Genomic DNA, 15,948 nt, shown 5'->3' with positions numbered 1-15,948 from the left:
CCCCTAGAGCCTCTGGGAAGGGAGATGGGCTACCCCACTTCCACCCGCTTAGCCATGGCCCCCACTCCAGCTTTCCTGGAGTCCCTGCCTGGGAAGCAAAGTGGGGAGGGAGCCCCTCCCCCCAGAGCAGACCCTCATAGCCCTCCGCTGGGAGAGAGGAGCTCAGAGAGGCTGGGGGGGCGGGAAGAAGGGCCCATCTCCCCCCTCCAAACGCTGAGGCTCTACTCCCACCGGCATACCCCACCTACTCAGGTAATCTTCCACATCAGCGAGGCCTCATCTGCGGGCAGGCAGCGGCCTAGGAAGGCCTGGGGGACAGATGGGGAGATTGAAGGCACGAGGCATTTGGACGGGCATGCCTGGTGCTCAATGAGGCCAGGGGGGGCCGGAGAAGGCTCCCCTCTGCTTCTTTCCTCCTGAGAAGCTCCAGTGGAGGCACGGCAGGAAATTACCCAGGGGGCATTGGGCCGGGGCCTGCCCCAGGTCCCACTCACTGCCCACCTCCAACTCCCAGGATTCCCAGAGGGAGGGGACAAGTGAGGGAGGTGAGCAGTAAAACAGGTCAGCGCCTCCCCCCACATACCCAGACACACACAACACACAAGCAATACATGCTTATACACGCATGCATGCATGTGCGTGCACACACACAAGCCTACTTCTATAAACAGGCATGCAAACATACCCAAACACCTGTATAGACATACACCTATGCACACACGTGTGCATGCACAAACACACTTAGACAACACACATACACACAGTCAGGGCCACACGCAATGGGTTCCAGCACCATGCTCCATAGTCCCAAGGTCAGGGCAGTCTTCCTGTAACTGAGCCAGAGGCAGGCTAGGGCCCCGCAGGTCACCCCCTCCTCCCCGCCCAACCCTGTCCCTGCTATAGTTCCCCAGCTGCCCCCAGGAAACAACAGGAAGGAGAGACTCGGCCCTTCTGGTCTTTGCAGGCTGAAAGCTGCTGCGACCTCCCCGGGAGGGCAGAGAGCCCTCCCCCACCTCCCTGGCTTCACCTTCTGCCCCCCACCCAGCCCCACCGGCCCTCCTGATTCCTTTCTTCCTCCTCAGACTCCTATGGGACGGGGCTGGAGCTGCCGTTCAGCCGTGTCGGACTCTCCATGACCCCATTTGGGGGTTTTCTTGGCAGAGGAACCGGAGTGCTCGGCCATTTCCTTCTCCAGATCATTTTACAGATGAGGAAACCGAGGCAAACAGGGTGAAGACAGCTAGGAAGTGTCTGAGGCTGGATTTGAACTCGGGCCTTGGGGCTCTAGCCACTAGCCACCCAGGTTGGAGTTAGGCCCATGTCTATAGTAATTGCATAAATAGAAAGCCCAAGTTCTCTTATCATGCAAAGTGCTGGAAGAGCATGCAGACGCCAAGTACTTCACTGTATAAATGTGAAGCTAAGGCCCAGAGAAGGAAAGGGCCTTGCTGAGAGTCACACAGCAAGTTCATGGCAGAGCTAGGGCCAGAAGCTCAGGCCTCGCCCCCGGATGCCACGTTGTCCAAGCTCCCATCATCCGAAAAGGACTTTTTCAAATGGCATCAAAGGCCAAGCTAGAATGCTCCTCAGATGGATGCCAAGAGCATCTCTGCGCCCCGGGAAGGAAAGCCACTTGGTCTCCAAGTACTGGGCAAGCAGAGATCCCCGAGGGGCTGGGAAACAGGCCCGAGGCCAGCCCAGAGGGAAGTTCCGGTTCCAGGGGCGGCCTGAGGAATTCCAACGAGGCCCCCACCTAAGGGTGCTGGCCAAAGGCGAAGGCAGCGTGTTCCTCCTGGGTGCTCCAGAAGGGCTAACGATTTCCCACCCCCAGCCACCGCAGGCTTCTCTCCTCCTATCTGAGCCGGATCAGGGCCTCTGGCAGGAAGCCAGCCACAGTTCAGTAGCTCCCGAACTCATGGAAAATGTTCTCTCCCTCGCTTGGCTCTCTTCCACTCCTCCTGCCCCCCCAGACCCTCCCTGCCGCTCAGTCACCCGGCCCGGCTGGCCATGCCAGCCCACAGGGAAAAGCGGCCTACGGACAGGGGGCAGAGGGCAGGCCATGGAGCAGCAAGGAGACATTCTCATCCCTCAAACTCCCCACTGCTGTCCTGGGCTGCCCAAAAAAGTCTGTCCTGGGAGGCGCGAACCCTGGGCTCACTCACTCAGACAAGTCTCTTCCCCATATGGACTCATTCATCCCCTCTAGAGCTCAACTCCCTCATTTTACAGCTGGGGAAACTGAGGCCTCAAGAGGGGAGGGATGCACAGTAGCTATGTACCTGAACAGATAGAGACAGGAGGTCTGGGTTCCGATCTGGCCTCAGACACTTCCCAGCTGGGTGACCCTGGGCAAGTCACTTGCCCCCATTGCCCAGCCCTCACCGCTCTTCTGCCTTAGAACCGATACACAGTATTGATCCTAAGACGGAAGGGAAGGGGTTAAAGACCCGACTACACCCAACCCAGCTCTTTTTCGGCAACAAGGGCCAAAATCGAAGAGGCCCCCCTCCAGTCCTTAGCTTTCTGAATCTTTGGTCCTGTCCTGCCTGACTTGGGGGATGAGGGCAGGGGCCTCCTCCCCACAAGACCCCTCCAGAAGTCACCCCTTCAAGCAGGACCACCTTCGAGATGTCCGAAAACAGAGGGAGAGCCGCCATGGGGAGGGAGTGGCTCCTCTTCACTGGAGAGACGTCCTAAAGGGAGGGGGTTAGTCCTGCTCCCATCGGACTCGGGCTTCCACGACGATCTCACTTTCTCCCATGCCGTGTCCCAAGATGGGGCGGGAGAGAAAATGGCCCTCTCCATTCGACTCAGAACCACAGCTGGGCTATAGTTGGCATGGCCTGTGTTCAGGATTGGGCAGCGATGCCCAGGATGGGCAGGGACTCCAAGGCATTCCCTCGTACTTCACCTGCTATAACCACCCTCTTTGCCCCATTCCTCCCACATTTTCTTTTCTTAAACCCTCACCACCTGTCTTAGAATGAATACGGTGTGATGGGTTCAAGGCAAAAGAGGCAAGGTAAGGGCTAGGCAACAGAGGTTAAGTGACTCGGCCAAGGTCACACAGCCAGAAAGCATCTGAGACCAGATTTGAACCCAGGTCTCCCATCTCTAGGCCTGGCTCTCAATCCACTGAGCCACCCGGTTGCACATTTCCCTGTAGGATCATGGAGGAGTGAAAAGAGCCCAACACACTGGGAATCAGGAAGCCAATGGCACCTCAGGCACTTCGCTGGGATGTCTCCATTAACGGCCACATGTAAAAGGGAAACGAACACCGGACTTGGTACGACGAAAAGAGAGCGATGGCTTTGGAGAAAGAAGTTATTTGTTGTTGGGGTTTTCTTGGCAGAGATAACGGAACGGTCGGCCAGTCCCCTCTCCGGCTCATTTGACAGATGAGGGTCACACGGCTAATAAGTGTCCGAAGATGCATTTGAACCCACGAAGATGAGTCTTCTTGACTGCAGGCCTGGTGCTCCAACCACTGGGCCATCTTTTCCACTCAGTTTCCTCATCTGGAAAATGAGGGAGTCGGATGGACTCAGTCTCCAAGTCCCTTCCAGCTCTGGGGGCTCTGCTCTCCGCCGATCTCTGGTTCTGTAACCCTGTCCTCCCTTCCGTGCCACTCTGACCACTGTCAGCTGATCTCGCCCTTATTCAAAAGAGGAGAGGAGGAAGGAGTGAGGAGCCCAGCCTTCTTGGCCCACTTGGCCCTCCTCCCTCCCCAAGGCAGCTCATAATTCCATAACACAGGAAGATAAGGGGAATCCCACTGGGAGCCATTTGTTGAGGACAGAAAGCTCCAGATGGGTTGGCCAGGGGAAAAAATAGGATATTACTTTTCCAATATGCCAGCTCTGCTCCCTCTTGGCTGTGCGACCTCAGGCAAGTCCCTTCATGTCTCTGGCCCTGTTTCCTCACCTACAAAATGACTGAGTGAGCCTGGACGATCCATGTTTATTCTCTGATTACCGGAGAGCATTAGAGTCGGTGAGGGCTCTCCTCGGACCACGTGGCCCTCAGGCATGTGTTAAGGTCATGCCAGATAATTTTGTTTGACAATCCTCAGATTATCAGGATCCATCTAAGTATAAACAGAGAGACATATGCTGCCGCGAGATGGCCACCTCTGTCTCGGAGGGCGCTCAGTGCAGAGTCCAAAGGGAAGAGGGCTTCCCTGGAGACAGACAGCCACGTACAGCTCCTTAGTCACTCAGGATGAATCGGCCTAACCCATGCACGTAGGAAAAACCAGATGGATGAAAAATGTTTATCGTCCAGCCTGTGTCACGCAGTTGGATGGGCAGCCCATGGAGTTGGTCCATTTAGGACACAGATCTCAGACGGTCTCAAGAGGAAAAATGGACTGGTTTGCCTTTGAGCTGTGACACAAAAAGCCATCAGTGTGAATATCAATATTCCCCTAGTGGGGCAGCTGGGTGGCTCAGGGGATAGAGAGCCGCACTTGGAGATGGGAGGTCCTGGGTTCCAATCTAGCCTCAGACACTTCCCAGCTGTGTATGATCCTGGGCAAGTCACTTAACCTCAATTGCCCAGCCCTTCCCACTCTTCTGCCTTAGTATTGATTCCACATTCCCCTAGTGACGATGCGCGCCAACCTCCTTGGCATCAAAATTGCAAGAGAGAATGGAATAGAGGGACCCACACGCAATGTACAGAAGTGAGCCATTGAATCTTACAATGAATGGTGGGAAAGAAATGGTGTAAGATGAGACACATACTAAAGATTGCTTCCAGTCACTAAGCCGGAGCAAGGTGAAATTCAAAACACTCTCCCTGGAGCAGAGACTAAAGGGAAGAGGGCTTCCCCCGGGGAGGACAAGGGCCTCCACATGCACACACGTCACTCGAAACACAGCTTGGCGGCTGAGGGAGGAGCAGAGCTAAGGGGCCAGCCCAGCAAAGCCGTTCTGAAGATCGGGCACGTTGGCGAAGATGGCACCATTGCCAGAGCTGTGAGTTAGTGAATTGACCTTTAGCTATACAACTACTATGTAGCCAGGCAGCTGTGGCTCAGTGGGTCTAGAGCCATAAAGACCTGAATTCAAATCCAACCTCAGATACTTCTGGCCTGTGAGACCTTGAGCAAGTCTCTTAACTTCTGTATGCCTAGAGACAGCGAGGTGGCTCAGTGGATAGAGTGCTGGGCCTGGAGTCAGGAAGACTCATCTTAGTGAGTTCAAATCCAGCCTCAGACACTGCCTAGCCGGATGACCCTGGGCAAGTCACTTAACCCTGCTTGCCTTAATCCACTGGAGAAAGAAATGGCAAACTATTCTGTCCAAGAAAATCCCACGAGTAACCATGGTCTATGGGCTCACAAGGAGTCGGCCGTGACTAAACAACAACATGCACCAGGTACTATGTTAGGAGTCGAATGTGCAAAGAGAGAAATGACACAGTCCTTGCCCTTAAAGAGTTTCCATTTTGTCAGGGGAGACAACATGCACCCAGAGCAGTCTGGCGCCCCTCTGAGCTACCTCCTGAACTCGGCACTCAAGGATTAGTAGATTAAGTCCCCAGGGGAATGATTACTCACTGGATCACAGATTTAGAGCTGGACGGGATTTCGGGGACATCGAGCCCAACCAGTTCATTTTATAGAGGAGGAAACTGAGGCCCAGAGAAGATGAGGGAGTTGCCTAGGATCGTATACTACTTCTTTTCTAGGTTCAATTGGTACTCTCTGGCTCTAAACTCCTAAAGCTCCTTACTGATGAGCTTCCCTCTAAGGATCAGCCAGTACACTGGATGGGCTCAAAGATGGCCTAGCAAGAAGGGTAGCTATAGAAGATCCCCCTCAGAAGCCTAAGGCACACTTTCCCACGATATAATATACACAGCCTCAGTGGAAGCAGGGATACAAACCAATAAAACATAGAGACACCTGTGGCCAAGACGACTGGTGCCTCCCAGATTTCAGGGTCTTCCTCTTCATGTGGAATCCTCTGCCACAGGTATCTCCCCACTCCAGCCCTTCCTCCACTCGACTGTCCAACTGATCCAAGCAACCTGGTGACACTGGCCTTCTTTTGCCATTCTTTGGACACAACACTCCATGTCTGACTCGAAGAGTTTTTATTGGCCACCTCCGCTCCCACCCCTTACCTGGGCATCTCTCTCTCCTCACCTCTGCCTTCCGGCTTCCCCGGCTTCTTTCGGTTCAACAAGAGGCCTTTATCCATCCTTCGTGGGCTTTCCTCTGAGATAGACTTCCATTCACCCTGCCTAGATATCCTTTCCATGTTGTCTTCCCTATTAGAGTGGGAGCTCCTTGAGGGCAGGGGCTGGTCTTTGCCTTTTCTTTATATCCAGAGCACTTAGCACAGTGCCTGGCACAAAGCAGGTGCTTACAAAACTCTCTGCCTTGATGATCTCTTCCTCATCTTCCTCTTACTTGCCGTGATCGATGCCCAACTCCCTCTCCTGCCACCCACTGCATAGCTATACAAATTAGAAGATGGTTTGGGTTGGGCTGGGGAAATCAAAAAAGGTTTCACGGGGGGCAGCGAGGTGGCTCAGTGGAGAGAGAGCTAGGCCACTGCCTAGCCCTCACCACTCTTCTGCCTAGAAACCAATACACGATATTGATTCTAAGACAGAAGGTGAAGATGTACAAGAGAAAAAAAGAAAAAAACTTCACGTACAATGTTATGCTTGGTTTGAGCCAAGCCTGAAACCAAGGGAAACATTTAAAAATGAAAAGCAAAGAGGAGCATGGGAGTATTGATTCAATTAAAAAGAAAAAAAGGGAAAAAACCTCCAAATCCTCACCATAAATCCATATAGTCCAGCCAAACAAATCCCCACGTTGCCTGTGCCTGAAAATGTGTCTCTCTGTATATAAGGTCCATCCCTCTTCTGGCAGGAGGCGACTCGGATCTCTTGGACTCCCGGGTCATCCTTTCTCTGGATCCAAGTTCTACAGTATTTCAAAGTTGTTTTCCTCTACAATTTTGCCATGATTGTGAGAATCGTTCTCCAATTCTACTTGCTTTGTTTTGTATCGGAGCAAAGAGGACTTTCTAGTTCCTTGGAAACTGGCCTCATTACTTACAAACAAAACAAAGCCTGAACTTTTCGCTGTCGTTCAATGGTTCAGTTGACTCTCAGTGACCCCTTGGACCACAGCATGCCCAAGTCCTTTTATTTTTTTATTTTATTTTTTTTAAAACCCTCACCTTCCACCTTAGAATCGATTCTCTGTATTGGTTCCGAGGCAGAAGAGCTGTAAGGGCTCGGCAATGGGGGTCAAGTGACTTGCCCAGGGTCACCCAGCTGGGAAGTGTCTGAGGCCAGATTGGAACCTAGGACCTCCCATCTCTAGGTCTAGCTCTCAATCCACTGAGCTTCCCAGCTGCCCCCTCCCAGGTCCTTTTATCTTCCACTCTCTCCTGAAGTCTGTCCAATCTCATATTCATTGTTTCCATGACACTATCTATCCATCTCATCCTCTTTCATCTCTCTTTCCTTTTGCCTTCGATATTTCCCGGAGCAGGGCAATAATGTTCCATTGCATTCGTATACCATAATTGGTTTAGCTGTTCTCCAGTAGGTGGGAATCCATCCCCCTCCTTGCTTAGTTTCCAATTTGGGTCTACTACGGAGAGAGTTACTATAAATATTTTTGTACATATGGGTCCTTTTCCTCTTTCTTTGTTGATCTGAGTCTGAACGGAAACTTGGGATAGAGGAAAAGGACCAATGCTCACAAAAATATTTATGGCAGTTCTTTTTGTTATGGCAAAGAAATGGGAAAAAATCCTCAATTGGGGAACAGCTGAACAAATTGGGGTCTATGAATTTAAGAAATAAAATGGGGGAAAGCTGAGTGGCCCAGTGGGTTGAGAACCAGGCCCAGAGGTCCTGGGTTCAAATCTGGCCTCAGACACTTCCTAGCTGTGTGATCCTGGGCAAGTCACTTCATTGCCTAGCCCTTACCGTTCTTCTGCCTTAGAACCAATATCCAGTATTGATTCTAAGACAGAAGGTGAAGGTTTAAAAAAAAAAGAAATAAGAAAACAATTCCAAAAAATCTGGGAAGACTTGTCCAAATCTATGTAAAAAAACAAAGACCCAGAGAGCTGAGTCGAACAGAACCAGGAGAACAAATTATATTGTGAATGCAGTAACGTAAAAACAATCAATCTTGAAATAAGAACTGTGATGAGGGGGCAGCTGGGAAGCTCAGTGGATTGAGATCTAGACCTAGAGACGGGAGGTCCTAGGTTCCAATCTGGCCTCAGACACTTCCCAGCTGGGTGACCCTGGGCAAGTCACTTGACCCCCATTGCCCACCCTTACCACTCTTCCGCCTAGGAGCCAATACATAGTATTGACTCCCAAGACGGAAGGTGAGGGTTTAAAAGAAAAAATAACTGTGATGAATGTAACGTCTAATTACGATGGCAGAAGACCAGTGAAGACTCGCGTTTCTCACCTCTTGGCAGGGAAGCGATGGACAGGAGGTGCCAAATGAAACGTATGTTCTCAAGTAGAAATGGGAGAGTCTATTTTGATCGACTCTACTCATTCGTTACAAAAGTGGGCTTTCGTTTGCGGAGAGGGCGGATAATGATAGAGTTGGGGGGAAAACAAAACGAAAGCACAGGGAAAAAAAGAACTCAATGGTATATTGGAAAAATACGAAATAGAGGAGAAAGTTCCAAAAGGGACACAAGGCAAATGGGACTCCATTGTTATCATGTTGAATTTAATATTCTCTACAAAATAATACACTCGAGAGGTTCATAGTCCGTATATTATCCTCTTCTATGTAGTATATCAAAATGGTCCTGTTCATTACGTTCTTAATTTTTTTAAAAAATCTTTTTTAAAGGAAAAAATTCTCAGAGTTCATCCTCTACAAATCTCCAGCCTCGGCCACCATACAGCCAATGGAACTACAACCCTGTGGTGGCGGGCTCGGGCAATCAACGCAGCTCTCACGCTAGTACTTCCAGCCTAAGCAACGGCCCGTCCAACGCGCCAGTCCTGCCAATTCAGGGCCCTCAGCTTCTGTACAGCTGCCAGCACTGTGAAACATACTTTGCAGATAATATCCTTTATACTATTCATATGGGATGTCATGGGTATGAAAATCCTTTTCAGTGTAACATATGTGGGCAAAAATGCAGGAACAAGTATGATTTTGCCTGTCATTTTGTAAGAGGGCAACATCATAAGATCTGATACCAAGCAATCCCATCATGCTTTTCTGTTTGGGTCTTGCTTTTCTGAAATTTCACGTTTTTAGCGTCCTTTCTAAGTTGCCGACTCATTTAAGAGATTGTTTTCGTTTGTTTCTTTTTAAGATGCAAATCTGACAATGGAGACCAATTTTTCCTGTCTGGTCAGCATCATTTCTGTTATTAGTTAGTGGTAAGGTAGGTAGCTTTTAATTTAGTTTGAAGCCTTTTCCTTTGTTTCTTTCTGAGATGCAAATCTGGCCATGGAGACGATTTTTTCTGGTCTGGCCAGAGCCATTTAGGTGGTGGTGACGAGGTAGAGAGGTATTCATTTTGTTTGAAGTCTTTTTTCTTTCCTTTTCAATAAGTAGAGGAGAATCGGAGTGCACTTCTGTCTATATCTTAGGAGCCTTCATTGAGACGCCCCACTTTTCAGACTCCTAAATACTTTGTAATGCTCGTAGGATTTCTATTCGGAGCTTATTTCTGCTTGGAGAAGCGGTTTGGTGCCTTGGAACGTCTGCCATGTTCTAAAACGATGGCTTCAAAATGTTTTACTAAACCAAACCACTTCAAGTGTTTAGTGGAAGGGATATTGGAGAATAACCCTTACCTGAGAACTTCATCCTCACGTACTGAGTTCAAGTTAAACTAATAGTGGGTTTGACTGGTTTCAGCTTAGGAATTTCCTTTTTGCCAAGGGAAAAAATGAAAAGCAGTTTCCGATGTTAAAAAGAAAAGTACGATTGTTATTTTTAAAAATTCAAATACTGTTTTCTTGAAGAAAAAAAAAGAATCCGAGTATATAAAGTTATTTGGGGAAATATGTTGTTTACTTTTATGATATGAAATAAATAACATTCAATATTTGAAAAAAACTCTCTTTGATTCTGAGTGACGTGTGTGAAAAAGGAATGCACTCCACGCATGGGAGACCACGAGTACCAAAACTGGGTGGTTGGCAGTGGGATCTTGGATCAGGAACAGTAAGAAGACTAGGCGTCACAGTGGATAGAGCAGAGAGCCTGGAGTCAGGAAGATTCCCCTTCCTGGGTTCAAATCCAGCCTCTGACACTTACTAGCTGTATGACCTTGGACAAGTCACCTCTCCCTATCTGGCTCAGTTCCTCAGCTATAAAATGAGCCAGAGAAAGAAAAGGCAAATCACACTCATATCTTTGCCAAGAAAACTGCAAATAGGTTCATGAAGAGTTAGACCTGAGTGAAAAATAGCTGAGAGGGCAGCTGGGTAGCTCAGTGGATGGAGAGCCAGGCCTAGAGACGGGAAGTCACAGGTTCAAATCTGACCTCAGACACTTCCCAGCTGGGTGACCCTGGGCAAGTCACTTGACCCCCATGGCCCACCCTTACCACTCTTCTGCCTTGGAGCCAATACACAGCATTGACTCCAAGACAGAAGGTGAGGATTTAAAAAAAAAATAGCTGAAAACAACAGTGTGCCAGGCACTGTGCCAAGTGCTGGGGATACAAATACAAATACAAAAAGATAACTCCTGCTCTCAAGGAGCTTTTTATTTTAATAACAAATTTCCACATGAGTTTTCTGAATCGTCTCCTTTCCTTCTTCCCTCCGCCTTCCCGGAGCTGGCAAGCGACTCAATCTGGGTTAGACATGCATTATCACACAAAACATGTTAAGGGGCTTACTTTTTATTTATTTGTAGCTTTAAATTTTAAAAATGTTTAGTTTAAATTTTTTCCATGGTTACACGATTCATGTTCACTCTCTCCCCTTTTCCTTCCCCTCTTCTGCAGCTGACAAGCAATTCCACTGGCTTATTATACAGTGATCCCTCATCTATCGAGGGAGTTACGTTCCATACAACCCCCCACCCCCCACCCTACCCACTGTGGTAGGTGAAAAGCTGAGAAGTAGCAGGAAAGTAGACAGACCCGATGCTACAATCACTGAGCCAGTCAGAACCCAGGATACAGAACACAGCACTGTGGTTGGTCGCCTTTCATCAGCCAATAGTGTTCCATGTACAAGCTCACGTTGGCAAACTTGAGCAAGTGGTAGTGGCATACTGCATTTCCATTGTTACCGTACGGTATTCATCTGCAAAATCTCACGATATAGTAAAAAGTGATACAGAACTAAATTTTTTTTAAAAAACCTGCAATAAGGTGAAGCCAGGATAAGTGAACCACAATATAACAAGGGACAACTGTACATGTATTATGGCTCAAACTCTATTTCCACATTATTCATTTTTGTACTAGGGTAATCTTTTAAAACCAAAACCCGAAATCCTATATGCCCATATAAACAAGTGATAAATTGTATGTTTTTCTTCTGTGTATCTACTCCCACGGTTCTTTCTCTGGATGTGGATAGCATCTTTCTCATAAGTCCCTTGGGATTGTCCTGGATCACTGCATTGCTATTAGTAGCAAAGTCAATTACCTCTGATCATCCCACAGTGTATCCATCTCTGTGTACAAGTTCTCCTGGTTCTGCTCCTTTCACTCTGCATCAGTTCATGGAGGTCTTTCCAGTTCTTATAGAAATCAAGCAATTCATCATTCCTTACAGCACAATAGTATTCCATCACCATCACAGACCACAGTTTGTTCAGCCATTCCCCAATCTTCCTGTCTACCCATACTCCTGCTCGTATACTAGAATATTTGGGCATTCACATCGGTGTTTCCTCAAGCACTCTAGCCTCCAAGTTCCTCAGTCTACCAAACTCCCACGACCTATGCCTTTACTCCACCTCAGTCACACAGGGAAAGCCTGGATCTCTCCATCTCCTCATTACGTTCCACTTTCATGATCAAGAATTCTGAAATTTCTCTATCCCATCATAATCTCCTATCATTCCATCTTTCCCTGTGCCTCACCCAGCCTGAATCTATTCTTTGTCCCCTTCATGACTGCCAGCCTCCCCACTCTCAGCCCACCCCCAGTACTTTCCCGGCTCTTGGCTTCACTTGGCTTTCTTCTCTGTCTCCTCACCCACTAGTTACTTGGTTCAACATTGCTGTCATCTACTCTCGGATCCGTTTTCTCTTTGTCCCACTGCTGCTCATGCCTCACCAAACCACAACCCTACACCATCTGCCTCCTTCTTTTCTACTCACATGCTGCTCAATGGAACAGGAGGAAATCATGAGAACAGCCATAAATCGTTATCTAATCTCAGCTGGGTTCTCACAGCCACCAGATAACTCCTCCCTAACTGAATCTCTATTATGCTCGCAGCAGAGGCTGTTCCAGGCCCAAGCCTCTGCAGACCGCCTCCCCCCTACCTAGAACAGTCCACACTCCTTTCTCCTCTCCACCTCTTAGAATCCCTTCTTTCCTTCAAAACTCAGTTCGTTGGTCTCCACCTTCTTTGCTTTTCCTCACCTCAACTGCTACTATCCTCCCCCTGGCACCCAATCACCTTGTGATTATTTGACATATACGTATATGTCGTCTCTTCCAATAGATGTAAGTTCCCTGAGGACACTTTTGTCTATGAGTTACCAGTGCCTAGTACAGTGCCTGACACATCGCTGCTGTCATTCAGCCATTTTTTTTCATTTGTGTCCAACTCTCCATGACCCTATTTGGGGTTCTCTTGGCAGAGATACTGGAGCCGTTTGCCATTTCCTTTTCCAGCTAATTTGACAGATAAGGAAAGTGAGGAAAACAGGGTGAAATGACTTGCCTAGGGTCACACAGATTCTTTTTTAAAATTAATTAATTTAATGATTTTTTTGCCCATGGTTACATGATTCGTGTTGTCTCTCTCCCCTCTTCCCTCTCCCCAACCTGAGCCGACGAGCAATTCCACTGGGTTACGCATGTATTATCACTTGATATCTATTTCCATGTTATTCATTTCAGGTCATATAGATTCTTAATAAATTCTTGTTAATGGATTCATCGATTAAAAGAAAGTAAATGCCTAATGGTTGGACAATGACTAGACAAATCGGGGTGCGAGAATATAATGGACGTTAGAAAATGATAAATATAAAGAATTCAAACATAAGAACATGAGAAGACTTATCTGAACTGATCCGGTGTGAAGTAAGCAGAACTAGGAAAACAATACGCCAGCAATGACTCTGAACCTAACCATCTCTCAAACTCACAAGGGTACAGCCAGGGCTAGAAATGTCCATTTCTTAGAATGATCTCAGGTGAAAGAAACACAGAAGACACACCCGAAGACTTATGGTCTAATCTCAGGCCCAACCCAGCACATGTTGATCATCATGGAAATGTCATTGAGGCAGCTAGGTAAGAGAGCACTGGGCCTGGAATCAGGAAGATCCGAGTTCAAATTCGATCTCAGACCCTTACTAGCTGGATGACCCTAGTCAGGTCGGTCACTTAAGCTCTGGCTGCCCTACAGGGGATGCTTCCTGGAAGCACGTCACTTCTCGCCAGGATGATGCCGCAGTGAAAAGAACTACAAAAAATGCAAGCCAGGGGCAGCTGGGTAGCTCAGTGGAGTGAGAGTCAGGCCTAGAGACAGGAGGTCCTAGGTTCAAATCCGGCCTCAGCCACTTCCCAGCTGTGTGACCCTGGGCAAGTCACTTGACCCCCATGGCCCACCCTTACCAATCTTCCACCAAGGAGCCAATACACAGAAGTTAAGGGTTTAAAAAAACATGCAAGCCACATCTGGACCCTGTCGGTTACTCTGGTGGTGTAAATCTGAGATAAATGGCTGTCTCTGTTCACTAGTCTCACCAAGTTGTTCTTGCCTTCTAGGAAGGCTCATTTTCTTTTCTGCATTTCTTTTTTCTTTTTAAACCCTCATCTTCTATCTTAGAATCAATACTGTGTATTGGCTCCAAGGCAGAAGAGCAGTAAGGGCTAGGCGATGGGGGTCAAGTGACTCATCCAGGGTCACCCAGCTGGGAAGTGTCTGAGGCCAGATTGGAACCCAGGACCCCCATCTCGAGGCCTGGCTCTCTACCAACTGAGCCACCCAGCTGCCCTGTTTCCAGCATTTCTTAGCAATTCCAACTGCTCAAAGGGGTCTAGACTCGGAAGCCATCTAGGCAGGGGAGTGCCACCACAAGGACCGACAACAGAGTATATAGCAATGTGTAGCATATGGCAATGATAGGTCATGGAGGCCATAGAGAAGAGCCTTGTCAAAGATGACTCAGAAGCTCCAGGCTGGCTCCTGAGGGTCTCCGGGGTGGGGTTGTTCCCCATCCAGCTTTGTCTCTCTCCCACCTCAGTCTCCCAGTTGAGTATTTTGGAGCTGTATGTGTGTCTCATGAGGATGTCCTTCTTTGAGGCAGCTCGATGGCTCTGGATTAGGAAGACCCGAGTTCAAATCTGGCTTCAGACACTTATTAGCAACATGTGTTCCTAGGCAAGTGACTTAACCTCTGTTCGCCTTAACCCACTGCAGGAGGAAATGGTCAACGGCTCCTGTGTCCTTGCCAAGGAAACCCCAAGGACACTATGATCCACGGGGTCACCAATAGTTGGCCAGGACGAGGAGGGGGGTTCTCCCTCACGGGTCTCTATGCTAAGGCTGGATCACCAGAGGGTCACAGGATGGACGTACTAAAGGCCTAAAAGCCACTGAAGCCCAGCCCCCTCTTTTACAGTGGAGGAAACTGAGGCGCAAGGAATGAAGTGACCTGCCAGGATCACAGCTTCAGAACAAGTGTTTTCCCCGAGAAGGAGGCTGAGCTCCAAGGGAGGGGACAGGACGAGTAGGTCCCGGAGCTGGAAACTGATGCCAGGTCCCCTCCATCTCCTAGAATGAAATGAAAATGGGCCCCTCCCAGACTCAGCGAGTGGAGAGGAAGCAGTCTGCTTAAAGGGCCAGTGAGGACAAGGCTGTGCACAGCCATGGCTACAAGTTACTGGCCTCCTCTGGCCTAGGGAGCGGGGCCTTCCTCTCTCTTCTTCCTTACCACCCCCTTGGCTGAGCTCCTAACTTTTCTGAGGGGGAGGGGAGGGCCAAAGAGGCAGGAATGACACAGGAAAGCAAATCAGGGCAAGGGAGGGGGCCTGGGTCCATTCTGGGAAAGCTGAAATTCTTCCCCCCCCCAGAAGGAAGCTAATTCCCTTAGGGGGAATCAACCCCAGCCCCTGCCAACCACACCTTCTTCCCATCATTAGCTGTGGGGTAGCCACCTCAGCTTGATAGCAGTCCCAGAGCCAGAGAGGAGACCCAGGGGGTGAGCCTCCCAGGCTCCTCTGTGTGTGCCGGTACCTTGGGGCCGGGGGCGGGGATGCTAGAGAAAATGGAGTCCAGGTGGGGGACTGACTTCTTACCCTGTTTCTATCCTTTGCCCTGTCTAGGCCTCAGTTTCCCCACCTGAAACCAAGGAGTAGGGCCGAGATGGGGTCTCTGACCCTGGCCCGGGAGGGGCAGTCAATGCTGCCCAGGGGAGCTTGATGGCAGTGGTGGTGGCAGTGGCACCCCTCTCCCCCTGGCCTGGGGAATCTTGGACAGGAAATAGGTGGGGCAGGGCAGGTGTGTGTGTGTGTGTGTGTGTGTGAGAGAGCAGGTCCCAGGTCCCTCCCTCCTTGCTCCCAGGGGGGCCTGTGGAGGGCGGAGCTGGGCCCCAGCCTGGATGGGGTGATGGAAAGCCAGCAGAGAGAGACTGGCTGAGCAGGAGCTGCTGAACCAGGTGAGAAACGCAGGTCCCCGGGGCCTCAGTGGCTGCCTTTGGCTCATCTCCCCAGGGAAGGCCTCTCCTTTGGGGGCTGCTCTTCGGAGCCTCTGGATCTGGCCTG

At 49.4% G+C, this 15,948-nt stretch overlaps 1 protein-coding gene across 1 annotated transcript in view; it reads right to left on the bottom strand.

Annotated features, from left to right (window-relative positions):
• Positions 1-6,212, bottom strand: part of L1CAM (L1 cell adhesion molecule) — a 23,871-nt gene extending 17,659 nt beyond the window's left edge. Inside the window, exon 1 of the mRNA XM_044682901.1 lies at positions 6,158-6,212. Coding sequence (XP_044538836.1) covers positions 6,158-6,212 — 55 coding nt within the window. The remainder of the gene's footprint in view (positions 1-6,157) is intronic.
• Between the last annotated feature and the right edge of the window lie 9,736 nt (positions 6,213-15,948).

This window comes from Gracilinanus agilis, chromosome X, assembly GCF_016433145.1.
Source record: "Gracilinanus agilis isolate LMUSP501 chromosome X, AgileGrace, whole genome shotgun sequence".
Taxonomy (NCBI): domain Eukaryota; kingdom Metazoa; phylum Chordata; class Mammalia; order Didelphimorphia; family Didelphidae; genus Gracilinanus; species Gracilinanus agilis.
This window is presented reverse-complemented; position numbering and strand designations above follow the sequence as displayed.